At 33.1% G+C, this 18,240-nt stretch overlaps 1 protein-coding gene across 2 annotated transcripts in view; it reads right to left on the minus strand.

Annotated features, from left to right (window-relative positions):
- Positions 1–18,240, minus strand: part of CSMD3 (CUB and Sushi multiple domains 3) — a 1,272,067-nt gene that overhangs the window by 357,006 nt on the left and 896,821 nt on the right. For both annotated transcript variants that reach the window (XM_008001392.3, XM_008001388.3), the window contains one exon: positions 5,674–5,830. In XM_008001392.3, coding sequence (XP_007999583.2) covers positions 5,674–5,830 — 157 coding nt within the window. The remainder of the gene's footprint in view (positions 1–5,673; positions 5,831–18,240) is intronic.

An 18,240-nucleotide genomic window follows, 5' to 3' on the forward strand; every position in this document is an offset into this window, starting at 1 on the left:
ATGTAAAACTATGACCAGATTAATAATTTCAATAATAAATAAATTAGTGAATTTCAATAGAAGAGTAAAAGGGAAGATATGTCAGGTGACCAAGTAGAAATGATGTCGCTACAACTTAGCCTTTAGAGAGTAAAATACACCAGATTTAGAAATCGTTTTTGAAATGTGTGTTGAGAGGTTGGAGGAATCTGGGCAGAAAATCCTATTGAGTTTTGCTGAATTCTGTTATAGGATTATCCAGAACAGAGTGATGTTTTAGGAAGGATACTGTATTGTGATCTCAATTTCTGATCTGTTTTCCAACTCTAGAGGGAAGTAATAATTTTCTCTCACCCTACACCCTGTACGCTCTCAGAAGAACAGGTTATCCTTTATTGGTTCCTCCTCACAGGAAAATTAACAAGTAACTTGTGTCAGGTAAAGCACCTAACAATATGTCTCATTTGAATATTTATTTGAGATGAGTTTCAGATTTCTCAAAGGCAAGAGTAAATGACAGTAATTGTTTTGAGAAGAATGAGGAAGATTGGCCTAACTCAATAAGGGAGTTGGATTCTGGGAGGTTAGAGGGATGAAAGAGCAGTGAAAGCCCCCAGAGGTCAAAAAGTATCTAAGTGTATCTCACACGTTTTATATTCAACAGTATAGCTGTCCAAATTTTAATCGTCAGATCAAACTAGAGTTGACTGAGAAATTTATTTATTTATTTGGGAGAAGAATATTTCCCCAAAAAGACTAAATGAGATTTTTCATGACAACTCTAAAGATGAAGACTGAACAGATTTAATTTGCTTTAGAAAAAAGAATGGGGCTGGTGTGGTGGCTCACACCTCTAATCCCAGCATTTTGGGAGGCCAAGACAGGTGGATCATTAGACGTCAGGAGTTCGAGACCAGCCTGGCCAACGTGGTGAAACACTGTCTCTACTAAAAATACAAAAAATTAGCCAGGCGTGGTTGTGGGCACCTGTAATCCCAACTACTTCAGAGATTGAGGCAGGAGAATTGCTTGAACCCAGAAGACAGAGGTTCCAGTCTGGGCAACAGAGCAAGAGACCAAAAAAAAAAAAAAAAAGAAAGAAAAAAAAAGAAAAGGGAATGGGATATTTTCTCCCCCTCTAGTGTGGTATAGGATTTTCTTACTAGGTATGCATATAATTTATTTGTTGGTGGAAGGAGATTAGAGAAGCTCACAGTCTTCTTAGCATAGTAGAGCTAAAACTATTAATCATGAGTCAGTCATATACTTTTCCTTTATAAACACCCAAGAGTTTCTGGCCTTCCATGACACTATTAATCATAGAAGCAGGCATTAGTTCAGTATTTTTAACCTATTTTTTAAAAATACTGATTAAACTAGCTGTACATTGCAGTAAATACTGTAAGGTGTCTTCTCAATATCTCCCTTCTTCCTTGCTAACAACTCTGATTTTGTTCCCAGCTATAATCTAACTATATCCAGCAGTGAATCATGATAGTCTAAAGTTAAACTAATTATTTAGTCTTCCACATACTGAATATTCCAGGCTGCTTTGCTGGAAAGTTAAGGCAGAACCATATGGCCCAGTTTTGGATAGAGACATAAGAGGGTATCTTACAGGGATTCCCAGGAAAGATTTTGTATTTCTGATAAAAGGAGTCTGTGTGGCTGGCACTACCCATTTTTCCTTTCTTCATGCCTTAAACATGCCCATAATTACAGTAGCCAAATTATGACTATGTTACCACAAACATGAAAATAAAAAGTGAACCCTCTAGACATGCCACAGCAGAAAGACAGGAGCAAAATCCTTGTTGATCTTGTCAAATAGTTGAATCAAGATCTACCTACTTTCTCACTCTTTACTTTTTCTTATATGAACAAAATAAACCCTGATTATTTAGGCCACAGTAAGGTTTTCCATCACTTAAAGCCAAAAGCAACATTTAAGTCTCTGTGTGTACCAGGCCACTTGCTATACTTAGCAATTACATAATGAATGGATCAATAAGATAATTGAAATAAAATGCACTTTAAAGGTCTGTTCTAACGTATTTTTTTCATTTTATCTCAGTCAAATGCAATCTTATCTACCCAAAGCTGAAAATAATCAGACAATGGCAAATGTTGCTAACTCAACAAAATAGATAATGGAATAGAAAGTGACTATCATTAAATAGTGCAGGTATCATTTGATAGGATGGCCAAAAAAAGTCTGCTTGTTCCCCCACAAGACATTGTGAGAAGCATCAAGATATGTGGGATTAATCTGAATTAGATTATTTTCCTTGAATGTTCTTCCTAATCTCTGTGTCTTTCCTCATTCCTTTCTCTTTGTCTGTAATACTCCCCACCATTTCTTTCTGTGAACCACCAACCCGACCTTTAATACGGCCTCCTTTATGAAGTCTTACCTGATCCTCCCTAGACAAATGTTCTCGCTCCTGTTCCGATTCTCTCAATGTGAGTACTGTGACCTCCTCTGCAATACCTATTATTCTCTCAGTTACATATTTCAGAAATGAAATTGGAAGTATTGTAAGAGAAATGTACCATAGAATGGACAGGGTTAGAGTTGGCCTTAGGAATAACTGGATATGAGCATTTAAACATGAAATCCTGGTCTTTCCCATTTTCCCTATGTGAACCACTGATGCACGTTCTATCATGTTCAGGAATTGAATAATTACTGCTTCCAATAATTTTGTGAATATTTAAAATATGTGGCTTAGTAGAACCATTTTACTATCATGAAAGCATTTTATAAAATTCATATTCAGATGACATCTTAATTTATCAAGAATATGTAAAAAGATGCAATTGAACTAAATGGACTAAAGATGCTATGAAGGAAAATAGCCTATTGAAGAATGATGCACATATGTTTGCAAACAAGTATAACCACAATGCAATGTGATAACTGTTATATTAGTTGCATATATAAACTAGCACAAAAGAAATATTGAAATGTCTGCTAATTTCACCTGAGAGAATCAGGATAAGCATTCATGAGTAAATATTTGAGGTGGATCTTGAAGTTCAATTGGTATCCAAAGTCAGTAGGACATGCACAAAAAGAAAATAGCCTGGGTACAGGTGCTATGGTTGGAAAACAAATAGTATATACTTGGAGGATGGGAACAAACTACTTTTAAAGCTAGGAAATCCACGTTTAACTATTTAGATAGTTGCAGATATGTAGAAAAGTTGCCGCGATAAAAATAAGAAGTAATACTTAGGAACAAATACACTTAAAAACAGATGTGTCACTGTTTCTAAAGCCCTTCCCAACAGAATACAGCTCAGAACCCAACTGTTGGTTCACAGAATTGTCTACTGATATCCAAAGATACCTTGGAAGTAGGCTATCAACATTTTGGTTACAGATATGATACTGAAATTTTTAGTTTTATTTCTAAGACTGAAAAATATTTACAAATATAAGTTTTCCCTTTTTAAGAGTGACGGCTTTATACTCTCTTCCCACTTCTATAGTTTCCAATCTTCATAAACACACATTTCCTTTAATGGACAATTATTAATTAATTGTTAGTTAAGAAAAGAGGTGTGACTTCAAATATTTGCTAATTAAAAAATATATATATTTTTAAAATTCTACAGTTCAAACTAAAGACAATAAAGTCAATGATCTTATTCATTCCAGACACCTGAGCACCCCATATAATTTCAAATATAGGTATGTCCTACAATGGCCACTATTTTTTCATCAGTAATCACAAGCTACATAGATGTCATGTATCAAAACAAAAAAATCCAGATTTCCTCTTTGAAATCCATAAATATTTTAGACAAGCAGAAATGCAGGCCCGGTACAGTGGCTAACGCCTATAATCCCAGCACTTTGCGAGGCCTAGGCGGGAGGATCACCTGAGGTCAGGAATTCGATACCAGACTGGCCAACACGGTGAAACACCATCTCTACTAAAAATACAAAAATTAGCCACACATGGTGGTGGGCCCCTCTAATCCCATCTACTAGGGAGGTTGAAGCAGGAGAATTGCTGAAACCCGGGAGGGAGAGGTTGCAGTGAGCAGAGATCGCACCATTGCTCTCTGACCTGGGCAACAAGAGTGAAACTCTGTCTTCAAAAAAAGAAAAAAAAAAAAAAAAGAAGAAGAAGAAGAAGAAAGAAAAGAAAAGAAATGCAAAATGATGCAGAGCAAAAACCATTATGTAAACGTGTGTCATTCATTTTAATATTACTTTAAAATCATCAGTGGCCGTGTTAGAAAACAGAGAAAGAGAAAGAGGAAAACAGATTAAAAAAAAAAAAAAGTTTTCCCATCTGAGCAGATCACACCAATTACATTTGAGCAATAGTACTCAATATCATTACTTTTAGTCCATCACATAACAACACTTGTAAACACAATTTGTTTGGACTATTATTTTTCTTTAGGAAGATTCATAAGAAATCACATTGTACACACAGTTATGAGAATTTAAAAATGTGTATTCAGCATTCATTTTGTTAATTTATGTTTAGTTAATGTTAGTGATGTAACAATTTTCACAGGTAGAAAGAAAAGCCCTGAAAGAAATAGATAATGTCTCAGTATTATGCACAAAAATGTTTTCATACAATGAGTCAGTATATTCTCTTGGCTCCTATTTCTTATACCATTAAGATAGACTCTTTACACAAACTATAATTTGATTCAAATTCCCTTTAAGATCCCATACGATTATCTTTGATACTGTAACCTTTTTAACCTATTAGTTTCTACAATAATTTCCATTCATCTGACTTCTTGAGAAAATTTATAGGAGTCAGTAGATTTTCTCAAGCATTCTAGCAATAAAGATTTTTGAGTATTGCTACTTATTTTGCTATACAACATTAACGAGTGCGCTGACCTTCCAAGAATCAGTTTGATCTGATAGATTGTAAATTTATTAAATACATAGGAAGTAACACCTCTTTTATATGCACTTTAACTTATTAGCACAGAATCCTGAACAGAGTAGAAACTCAAGAAATATACTATTTGAATAGAATTTATTTTTCATTGGTGTAATTAGTCTGTTTCTTATATTATGGTACTCGTAAAACACATTCATTTAATTCATATAACAGTTGATGTAACCCACCTACCTCTGGTTCTTAGTGTTTTAACTTCAACTTATTTAAATAGTCAAAATAGCTGACTTTAATATAATGAGTTAATAGATCTGTGAGAAAGAATTTGTTATAAAACAAGTCAACACAAAAGCAGAGCAAACTGAAAGCTTTAGCTACTCTTTAGTGTGAAACGACCTGAAGCCTTTTAGTTATCATTTATAACTGACCAATGATAATCATTGCACAGGTGTTGTATGCATTTTTGTAGTTAAAGATGGGAGTTCAAACATTGGATTTCCATCTGACAAAAGTTTTATTGTATTTCTTAAATATTGGATGAGGAGAATCTTGCTACTTAAAAATAAACTCTGAGTCAAAAATTACTTAACCTCTGTAAAACAAACTGAGTTGTTTCAACTGTAAAATGGCAATAACTAAAATACCTGTAACTTACCAGGCTGTTGTTAGGGTCACACAAAATTATATATGTAGAAAGGAGCTGTAAATTAATCATCAAATATTGGGCATCATTTCAATTTGTTCAATGTAATTATTTAATATACATGCAACACCCCAGTGTTTGACCATTTTACTCTTCTAAAATACTTACTGGTATACACAAGTTGGAAGCCTTCATCTGTCCCTTCAGAATCGGAATTAAATTCTAGCCAGAGCTGATTTGAAGTACTACTAAGTGTCAGTCCACGCATAGATGCACCAGTAAAGGCACCTAGTAGATGAGTTGTTTTATCTTTTCCATCGTAAATCTGTAAAATATATTTATAATTAAAATGTAAATGTGTCAATAATAATTCAGAGCATGTATTTACATGTATGAAAATGAGAAAAGTGTACTTTTTCTAAATCAGATCAGTACATTTCCTAAGGACAACTAAATATATTGGTTTCTATGAACACAAGGTTAAGGAAGTTATAATTCACATGTATAATTTTAAAATTCCAAGCTTAGTATACTTTAAGTAAGACTTAAATCAGGTGATATAGCTTCTGTTCTTATTATTTTAAAAATGCTTTTTCTGGGAGACAATTTAAAATTAAGAATACCTACCTAAAGATTGGTTTCAAAAGTTGGTTACTTGGTTAGTTGGCTGTTTCTCTGCAACTTTCTCAAGGAGATCAAACACTTGCTTTTCCAACAACATGATTAATATAAAACATATTTGTGTCTGGTGCAGTTGTAACTTTTCCATGTTCATTAACTTGTTTCATATTTGACATTTTAAAAAATATTAAGTTAAAGGAGTTCTAAATACTTTTAGAAACAACTTAATAAAGCAAAAATACACAACAAAGAAATTGATAAGCTCCCACACATCATTCTCATTTTTCTGAAGGTATAACTTCTTACTGTACTAATTTGTTTTTATTTTATTAATGCATTATAGACATCTCTTCAGGTCAGTAATACAAATTCTTCTGTTTGAGAGATGTATAGTGACTCCATCATAACTTGCTCTACCATTCCCGTATTAATGAACTCAAGTTTTTGCTACTACAAGTAATGCTGATACAAACACTCTTTTACTTGTAACCTCATGTTTTTTGGTACTTGTACTTCAGTAAAAAAGTTCTAGAAATACAGGATATCCAGAAATATGGGATATGAAATATGGGACATGTTCATATATTTCTAGATAGTTTTCTAAAAAGTATGTAGTAATTAAATCCAGGGTTTACCAACAATGCGTATTACCATTCCTTTTCCTGTAAGGCATGCATTCTCAACATAATCATTATGACTTCCAAGGGTGTAAAAATTGGTTCTTGGGAGCAATAATATTTTAGATATTACAATGATTTGTGGTTCCCTAAAGATCAACTCTCCCTGACAGACTTTATTCTATACTATTTTGTTTCACAGAGTTTCATGGGCTTCTTACGTGAACAATAATAACAAGAAAAAGTGGAGAATACTGCTTGAAATTACTGGTCTGTTAGCTCAGATTGCCTTACTTACTCATGGCCTGGTGCTAGAGTAAAAATTATGTTAGATTCCACATCTAGGGATATTGCCATAGCATAAGTGTTCCTCCATAACTACATTGATGTCACCTAAGAGATGATTTTTAGGTGGTACACAATGGAATATTTTGTTATTATTATATTAATCTGTATTTATAATTGATAGTTGGTTTTAATCTGATGATTTATTTAGAATGTTTTAATATGATTTTAAATAAAAACTTGTGTATAATTAACCTTTCTTTCAAAGTATCTTTATTAGAATTTAATGTTAAGGTTATGCCAATTTTTTTTCCAGGGCCCCTAAACGTTCTTTTCTAACCACATTACCCTAAACATTTTCTACACAGAAATTCTAAGTCTCCACTGATAAGGCCTTTCTTGCACGCTCCATTTGTAATTGATGGAATCTATAGACTTATGTATACCCTCCCCTCTAGGCTTCTACAGTTTGTTTACTTCTTCTTTACAGCAGAGAGAAAAGGTAGAAATAAGAGAAAGTGAGGAATTGAGAGTCTTAAGTTCAAGGCGACATGGTCATTGAATTCCTAACAGCAAATATTGCTTGGTCTCTCTCTTTGTATAAACTCTGTCAAGTTTTTAAAAAATGTACATTTACTCTTGAGAGTATTTGGATACTAGAGGGCTGTATACACAAATTTCCTAATATTATCAGGGAATACCTTGAATCCCTGGAGGAATCTAATTTATCATGCAAATAAGTTTCTGTTTTAGTTATCAGTAAGAATTTCTGTCTTCAACAAAATCAAACCAAATGTTGAGGTTGGTAGCTCAGGAATGCATGATTTTGGTTTGATTACATAACATTTAACTTTTCATTTCTTAAGAATAGTAGTCACTGGGGATAATTCAGAGGTAAGAAAACCTTGCTTGTGGCAAAATATAACTTGCATGTCTGTCAGTTTCAAATGTTCAATATTCTCAGAAGTATGCTTCTGAATACATTTATTTTATGATTCTATATTACATAGTATATAAATTCTGTGTTTAGAGCTGCATATTCACAATCAAGTCATTTAACCACTAGATCCAGTGGATCTTATTTGTGGTAATATTATCGAGATATCCCCAATAATATTTTCCTTGTGTTACCCTTAACTTCTCACCAACATATAATTTAATTGTTATGAAAAATGTAAATATAAATAAAATATAAACTATTGTTTCTTGGATAAAACTACTTCTCTATTTATGTGTGGATATATTGTAATAACTTTCAGTTTACCAAAAATAGCCAAATAAAGGGAGACTATAAATAGAGCAAGTAATTAATGTAACTGGGGAAGTAAAAACTGGTTGTTGAAATTTGTTTTTAATTTCTTTAAAAAGTCTTTCCTAATTTTTAAAAAATCTTCAGGAGTAATGAAAAGCAAAAATTAATGATAGATAGTAGAAACATTACTTTATACATATAAATTTTTCCTATATGTAACAATGTAAAAATAACAAAATAAGTCAACATTTAGTTATTTAGTTCTATGCCTGTGTTAGGTGCTGTAACTAAAATTAAAAAAAATAAAATAGTAAGACATCATTCTTAACCTAAAAATAAAAATATATATATATATAAACACCAAATTCTCTGTATATTCGGGTAGAAGCATACAGCATACCTTTTTTTTTTTTTTTTTTTTTTTTTTTTTGACAGGGTCTCTGTCACCCATGCTGGAGTACAATGGTGTGATTATGGCTCACTGTAGCCTCAACTTCCCCCAGCTCAGGTGACACTCCCACCTCAGCCTCCCAAGTAGCTTGCACTATAGGCACGCCCCACCAAGCCTGGCTAATTTTTGTATTTTTTGTAGAGATAGGGTTTTGTCATGCTGCCCAGTCTTGAACTCCTGGACTAAAACTATCTCTACATCTTGGCCTCCCAAAGTGCTGCGATTATAGGCATGAGCCACTGAACCAGGCAGTACATATATATATGTTTTCTGGTTTTTTTTTAAGAAAAACTTTTTATAAGACCTTTTTTTAAAAAAACAATCATTTAAAGAAAGGGCATGATGAAAGAGCTAATACTTTCAGGAAATAAAAATTATTTTAGGTTCAGCTGGGTGAATCTAATTCAGCACCAAAATCTGCTAGCTACAATGTATTTAACATTGTTGAGTCAAAAGGTAGAAAACAAATACTGTTGAAGCTCCACTATAATCATCAGAATAAAATGAAACTGGATCATTCAACTATGAAATTTTGGAAGCATGCATAAAATTGCTTAATCAAAATGAAAGGCAAGTGTTAATTAGGAAGCCTTTAAAAAGAGAAGAGTTTTATAGTAATGATCAAGTCAATACTATTTAACTCATAAATAAAATCCTTCAAATGTAGTTAAATAGATGAAAACATAAAGGCAACAAAGGGACAAAGCAGTATAACCAAAGATAAATTACTTTTAAACTAGTCATGAATACAAGCATACAAATAAGAAAACAAAACGAACAAAATATGCCTTTTGTTCAAACGTAAATATATAGTACAAAGTGATTAAATTGGGTCTGACTAGAGCAATAGAACTTTTATTTGAGACTGTTACTGCTCATATTTCTATTCTAATTAAAATCAAGATCTTTAAGCTTGTTTTTGTCTATTTAAGTGTAATCTCCTTTTTCTTTAATGTATATTATTATTATTAAATTGACTTAAGGATTAATATCATGAAAGGTATTGATGGCTTTTATTAATGTTAATGAAATTATTTGATGAGACTCTAATTTGTTAAGATGTTGCAATTGTCTGATTATTTACACCAGAACAAACTAAAACTTAACATTGCCATGTTTTAATTGCCAACCCTGTTTGTAATAAATCTGGTACTGAAATTAGTTATGGTGTACAGACTCTCCTAAATCCAGTAGGTTAATCCATATTATAACAAACTACTTATCAACACCCAAAACTCTTGCTGTTGTGAATGATATGATAAATATATAAACAGAAAGCATGTTCTAACTCATTTATCTAATGAATTAGTAAGTGAGGTGTTAACCTGAATCCAAGAGCAGAAAGTAAATATAAAAGTAAAATATGAAGACAAAAATTACACATACATATATGTATAATTATATAAACCTCCAAATTATTGCTCCTCTTGGATCCTAGCATTTTTACTTTTGGTCATTTGTTTTATAGGTTGATTTGGAAATTAAATACATTTTCTAAAAAGGTGAATTAGATGTCAAGTGTGCATATAAAATAAAGAACAATTTTTATAATGGTCAATCAAAAAAGGCTCTATTCTAAAACTTTTTATATTCTCTGCAAAGGTAATGTAAAATAAAGTAGAGAACTTTTATTTGCATTCAATTATTTAGGTTTCTAAAGCCGCTACATAATGTATTCTCAATTATATGAGCTAGTATGTTTTAGTGAAGGAGGAGGGAAACAATGAAGGACCAGCTTTCCAGGGACAAGCGGTTTTTGGTTGTATAATAGAGCTGAAGTTCCAACTCTACATTAAAGTTCTGCAGCTTATTACAAATCATTTTATTTTCCTGATACTTAATGGAAGAGGATGAAGCGTTTTATGAGGCCTAACATAGCAGTCTATACAAATTGGCACTTTGAGAGTGCTTTTGAGGGGAGAATTAATACAGGATTCCAATGAATAGCAAGCAGAATTGGTAGATATGTGTGCTGGACATATAAGATCACTGGTGTGCTAAAAAATGTTTAACAACCAGCTCTCAAACAAACAACAACAACAAAAAACTGTTAAATGTGTATATTTGTACCTAACGCTTTTAAAATAGCATTTATTGCAATAAACAAACTTTTCCTAAGAAGGGTTAGAAAATAAAATTTTAGGCTTTGAGAGGCATACCATCTCTGTCACAGCTACTCAGTCCTGACATTGTGGCACAGGAGCAGCCATAGACAATATGCAAATGAATGGACATGGCTTTCTCCCAATAAAATTTTACTTACAAAACAAGTGCCAGGCCCAGTTTGGCTCACACACTGTTGTTTTCCAATTCCTGATTTTAGGGAGGTGTCGAGCAATGTACAAATGGTAATAAAATATACAATATTCATGACTGTACATTTCATATAACTAATTGATTTTTAAAGAATGCTTTTACTGTTTTTGCCAGACTTTTGTGTATGCAAGTTATGATTGCAACTGACAAACAAGAGTATTTCCTAAATAAATACTGCTTGATTGTTTTTAATGTTAACAAATAAAAGGAAAGTGAAAAATCAAAAACAAGGTTATGTCAGAACTTCCTGAGTTTGTAAATGACATGAGCAACTATTGGTTAATTGAATAATAGTTTTCAAATACTAAAAAAAAATTTCTTCAATATGTAGTGCTATTCATAATGTAATGGCCACAGACACAACCCATTTCCACTTACATCTATATAATAAGCAAACAACAAGTTAAGCCATGTTTTGTAGCATTTGCCAGTTTCCACAGTGTAAATATTCCCATTGGCCAACATCAAGCTATCATTGAATGTGAATGTGATGTCACTGAATGTGCAGTTGGGAAGAGACGTGAAGGGGCACAGTGTGGTGTGGTATTTCTACCATAGGGATACAATATACATAAATAATCTCAAAAGCACAGATAATAGTACAAGTAGTACAATAATTAGGAAATGTAAAAAAATGTATTTATTGTTCTTGTTTTTAATATAATTTAAGTTAATTTAATTGTGATTTAATTACAATCTAATTGTAATATAACTTAATTTTTGGTACTGGCTATGTTCAACAATCAGCTCTCAAAATTACTGAAAATTTAATAACACGCTCTCACAAGTGCTACTCCCAAAGACTCACACATAGATAGGAAAGAAACTTGAAAATAATACATTTTAGAAAATAACAGGTTAATAACCTTATCATATCTCTACAAGAATGTTATTAATCAAGTCCTTTGAGTATCTAATTTTTCATAAATATGACATCATTCCTCCTAACCTTTTCTCTCCCAGTTTCAAAAGCAATTTTGAGTTACTTTATTGACTTTTCTCCATAATCATCCATAGTCTACATTTTGCATAAGAAATAAGTCTTTAGACTACACAATGCTAACCATGGTAAAAAGATTGCCTTGAATTTTGGAATAGAATAAATTCTTTTCCAAAGAATAAAGGAATGCTCTGCTATATTCCTTTATTCTGAACATTGTCCTTAGTTTTTATTTGAAAATAACAACAAACACAGCAACAATGAAAACAGAAAATAGTATTTCTCATTGGTATTCAATTTTCATTCTACCAGACTGACAATGGGACCTATTCGATGTTAATTGCATAGAGCCTACATATAATAAACCCCTCTTATAAATGTTAATTGAAAGAATTAATTAGATTACATATTTACAAGTGAGAGTGAGGAAAGAAGTTCAATATTTCTGCCATATCCTATGTCACTTTGAAAAAAATAAAATAATCAGACTCCAAACAAACTAGAGAAACATTCCCTAGATGAGTTAAGTAGAGAACAAATTAATTAGATTCTGATTTAGGTTTCTAAGACAGGACCTTACATCGTATCCTTTTTGGGTGGAGGAATAATAGAATACCAATAATCAGAAAACAGGGAACATGTACCTGGCTTTCTATCTGGAGCCCAGAAAAGTAGGAAACATGCTTGCAGAAAAGAGGTACCAAACAAACAAACAAAAAAAAAACAGTAGGTATGTGCGGTTGGTGGGGCAACTGAGCCTGAGCCAGTCACGTGGAATTCTGGCGTAATTCAGTCTCATATACAGAGTAATTGAAAAGTGCTTCTTATGAGCAGAACAGAATATACTGCAGAGAGCTGGTAGATGCAAAGAGGTTTTGCAGTTGGGATAACTGGGATCCAGCAGTAGATGCCCAATTGTACTGCTGACTTCAGAACAAGTAGCAAATGAGGGAGCGCAGCAGCTGCTGCCACAAACAGATAATGCCCTAGGACAAAACGCACTTTTCATTTTTGACAACTTGAAGTCTTGATGCCAAAATATGTGCAGACGTTGAACTGGCAAATACAGAATTAACTGAGTTTATCCTGAATTGACCTAGATTAGTTTTCTCACTGCCCAGCAAAAAGGTTGTTGAAAATAAAAATTAGGTCACTTATACAAAAATCTTTTGCTACCTTTCTTGCAAATTTTTTTCCAGACTCTGAAATATATTCCTATTACATGAATATTCACTGAACACTTGCAGGGGCAAGCACTGTGCTGAGTGCTTTATAAACAATCATTTAATTTAAAAACATTATCTAATTTAGTCATTATAGCAATACTGAATGTAAGTTTTTATTATTATCAGAATGTTTCAGGTGAGGAAGGTGAGATTTAGAAATCTTGAGTAATGTTTTCAATAATTGTATGACTATTAAGTGGTAGGTTTGAGATTTGAACCTAGGTTTACCTAACTCTAAAGCCCATTCTTAATGACAAAATAGGTGTGTAGAAAAATAATCCGGAGCATAATGTGTTTTCAAATGTTAGAATAAATTTGGGCAACGTTGATTGAGTGGGTATGTTTATCTAATAATATATCACCAAATATAACCCTGAATTTTATAAGCTATATTTGGACAAAACAGCACGGCAATGGGAAAAATATTTAGAAGTAACTATGTTGTATAAAAATATATTCACTTTTCTGTTTTTTTGTTTTGTTTTGTTTTGTTTTGTTTTGAGACGGAGTCTAGCTCTGGAGTCACCCAGGCTGGAGTGCAATGGCCAGATCTCAGCTCACTGCAAGCTGTACCTCCCGGGTTTATGCCATTCTCCTGCCTCAGCCTCCCGAGTAGCTGGGACTACAGGCGCCCGCCACCTCGCCCGGCTAGTTTTTTTTTATATTTTTTAATAGAGACGGGGTTTCACTGTGTTAGCCAGGATGGTCTCGATCTCCTGACCTCGTGATCCACCCGTCTCGGCCTCCCAAAGTGCTGGGATTATAGGCTTGAGCCACCGCGCCCGGCCAAAATATATTCACTTTTATTAGGTTAGAAACAATAACAATTGAACTTAATTAGAAAGGAAATATGTTTCTCTTGCTTTACATAGAAAGTAGCTGAAATTATATAGTAAATTTGTCCTTTCCAGAAGAAAAAAATATTTGTTGAGCATTTACTATATGACAAGCATTGTTCCTAGATGCTTGAGTTAAAGTGGAGTTAAATAGTTCCTGCTGTCTTATAGCATGCGTTCTATTGGAGAAGATAAAAATTAAAGGAATGAACTATGAATGCATAATATTTCAGGTTGTAGATCAGTGCTATGAAGAATAGATCAGATTAATACTATGGAAAGAGATGATAGAGGTAAGTTTACCAGTTTATAGGAGGGTCCATTGAAGACTCTGATCATATGACATTTTAGTAGAGACCTGAAGGAAATGAGGGACACAGCCACGTGGTTATACTGAGGAAGAACATGCAAGCAGAAGACATAGCCTGAGCAAAGGGCTTGGTGTTGGAGCATGTGATGTGGTTTGAACGTTTGTGACTTCCAAATCTCATGTTAAAATGTGATTCCACTGTTGGAAGTGGGGCCTGGTGGAACGTGATGGCATCATGGGGGCAGAACCCCCATGAACACCATCCCATTGGTAATAAGAGAGTTCTCTCTCAGTTAGTTTACATGAGATCTGCTGGTTTAAAAGTCTGGAATCTGTTGTCCCTTTGCTCTCTTGCTCCCTTTCTCACCATGTAATACACCAGCTTCTCCCTTCACCTTCTGCCACAATTGTGAGCTTCCTGAGGCCCTCACCAGAAACCCAGCTGACGTTGGTGCCATGTTTGTAGAACCTGCAGAACTGTGAGTCAATTTAATCTCTTTTCCTTATAAATTTTACAGCTTCAGGTATTTATTTATAGCAATGTAAAAAAAAAAAAAAAAAAAAAGGCGGCGGGTGGGGGACTAATACAGCATGCTTGCTATATTTGATAAACTGCAGGGAGGCCATTATGCCTGGAGTGGAGTGAGCTAGAGGAAGAGTGGCAAAAGGAAAGGTCAGGAACATTAAAATTATGCCAAATCATACAGCCCATGGTAAGGGCTTTAGATTTTACTTATAATGAGATGAGAAACATAAAAAGGTTTAGAGCCAAAGCGTAACATGAAAAAGGGTCACTTTTGTTGTTGATTTTGAAACAGTCTATAGAGTATGCTATGGTCTCAATATTTGTGTCCCCCCCAAATTCATATGTTCAAATCCTAACACTCAAGGTGATGGTATTAGGAGGTGGGGCCTTTGGAGGCTAACTGTTCATGAGGGCAGAGCTCATAAATGGAATAAGTGCCCTTATAAAAGATATCCCAAAGAGCTTATTCATGCCTTTAGCCATGGAGTTCACAATATGAAAATGACTCTTTGAGGAAGGTGGCCATCATCAGACACAATCTGCTAGTGGCTTAGTCTTGAACTCACCAGCCTTCAGAACTTCAAAAAATAAATGTGTATCATTTATAAACCACTTAGTCTATGTTATTCTGTTATAATATCTCACATGATCTAAGATGGTGGAAATAGGAGGATCAATTAGAAACAATGTCAGATACACAAGTAAGAGATGATAATTTAGACCAAGGTTATTTACGAAGGTGGGAAATGATTAGTTCCAGAACTTTGAAGGAAAGAACCACAGAATTTGCTGAGAGACAATATACAAAGTGTGAAAGAAAAAAGGAAGCAAGAATGAACTCTATTTCATCATTGAGTAATTAATTTCTATCTACTAAAATAGAGAAAAATGAGGAGAAAGGAGATGTGTGTTTTGAACTGATGAACTTTGAAATTCCCATTAGTCATTCAAGTGGAAATAGTGAGAGATCATATAGATAGAAACTGGATTTTATCACAGGTCAGAGCAGATTTTGCATTGGTTGTGCTGTTCTGTCAATGTACTTCAAGGCACATACGTTTCAAAGTTTTTTTTAATGTGAACATTAAAGTTTTTTTGTAAACAAAATATAGTTCATATATCTTTTTAGATTCCTTAAAGCTGTAATGTCAAGTGAAATCCAAACCTACCTATGGTGTGTCATTAAAGTTTTGCAAAAATAAGTAAGTAGCATGTAAGAAAATTGTCGCTTAACCCACTTACTGTTCATATATGTAAACATTAATAGTTGAAGGCATGTAAATTATAAGAGTTTCCTATACAATCATGGATAGGTTTTATATTTGTTCTATCACCATTATAAAAATACATAATTAGCCAAGGTTGTTCATAGTGAACAGTTTAAAATACCCATTAAGTAAGCACATTGGAAAAAAAAAAGATATATTCCTAAATGATCATTCTGCACCAGTTTTGTTCAATTCAGAATGGATGCAGTGAAATTTCCTTTCCAGTTTAACTAAGAATCACCATAGGAATTTTTATTTCATTTATTTTTATTTTTATTGCCTTTTCGTGGCTAGAAAATGTTCTGTTTGCCTATATAGGATTTTCTCAGATGCTATTAAAATTATTCATCCACCTTTGAAAAATGGCACAAATGAACAAAAAAGTTTTTTTTTAAAAAAAAGATTTCAATCTGGTATAAAGTTAATGACTCAAAATTATCTAGTAATATTGAGGTCAATTTTTATTATTTAGAGTAACAGTCTGCTACCTTTGAAGCACTACAGTAAAATATTTTGATGTATAAATGTTCTTCTTCTTAACACTAGAGCCAAAGAAGGATATAAACATAATTACTACATTGATGGTCATCAGATAATCTGGAGAGCTTTACAAAAATCCAAATTCCCACGTGTAGATGAACTGAATCAGAAAACCTGGGAGGAGTGCCAGTAATCGAAACTTAAATAAAAAATCTAGAGGAGTCATATGATGGCTTACACTTGGAACTCACTGGTGCAAACTCTACTGTTGTGATTTTAAATAACTAAAGTTCTTTATAGAAAGAAAGGAGAAGGAGAGAAGAAAAAAGACAACAGGTGAGTGAGCAAGTGAGTGCCTTCCTGGACACTGAACTCTCAGAGACAAAAGTTGTACACGAATGTTTGCATGGAAATAGATGTAGATACACACACATATTATTGTTGGTATTGTTATTTTTGTTTTGGTCAGAATCCAATATAGTTATGTCATATAGTAAATGAAACCAGAAAAAAAATCTCTCCTCCTAAACTTGATTCTCATATAAAGATTACAAGAGAGTGTCATTCCAAAAAATGTAATCAATGATACCACATAAAAGAAAAAGCAATGATTTTAAATTCTCTCAGTCAAGGGGCAGCAGGTTTTATAATGGGCTCTTTGTTTTTATTTCTTATTATATCCTAGTCTAAATACAGGAATCTAACTGACTCCACTATGTTCGATATTGTAAAGTACTGGAGATGGGGATTAACTTTCCTGGATTAGTTTTCAATTAGGCAAATAACTTTCCACCCTAAGATGACTTTGTGCTCCATAATTTTTGAGAATTAATAATGTATCTTTTTGAGGGTTCATCTTTCTGTTTGTATATAACTAAATGTGTTCATGTCAAAGGGTATCTTTCAGCTAATAGTTGCCCATCGGATTAATGGGAAGAATGAGGTAACATTAAGCATCTTATCTCCTATTCTGGCAGAGAGACCATGAAGGAGACAAATTTGGAATCTAAAAGTTCACCCTAAATTGTATTTATAGAGTGACTTGCTGAAACTGTTTTAAAGTAATAATTCAAAATAAATCTCAGGCAAGTCTTTGAGTAGAAGGATAATTGAATTGGTATGTTTCTATTATAATATTTAGTATATAGTATTTTCAACTTTGGGGAATGTATATTCTTGGAAAATCAAAGAATTCTTAAAAATCGTTGGGGACACAATTTTTTAAACTTTTTACACATATAAGAGAAATCTGTATTTGAAGAAATCCTTTAAAGGGCCTTAAATTGAGTCTTTTTTTTTTTCTGCCTTCTTTCATTGCTCCCTATTATATCCCCTTGTGTTGTCACTTATGACTGAAGCGCCACCCTTCTCAAGGTAGCACATATCAGAAATGTATGTGGCTTTATTCCAAAAAAGTAAGACCTTGGTTAGAAAATTTTATTTTATTATTAAAAAGAATCATTTGTTATCCCAAATAAATTCTCCAAATAATATCAGTATAGAAAAGAAATGGTTGCATTTTAAGCATCACAAAGAAATATTTTAGGGAGATCAGTAATAGGCACGAGTGATAGATGCGAAGAAACATTTCCTGAATTTTAGCTCAC

Source organism: Chlorocebus sabaeus, chromosome 8 (genome assembly GCF_047675955.1).
Source record: "Chlorocebus sabaeus isolate Y175 chromosome 8, mChlSab1.0.hap1, whole genome shotgun sequence".
Lineage (NCBI taxonomy): Eukaryota > Metazoa > Chordata > Mammalia > Primates > Cercopithecidae > Chlorocebus > Chlorocebus sabaeus.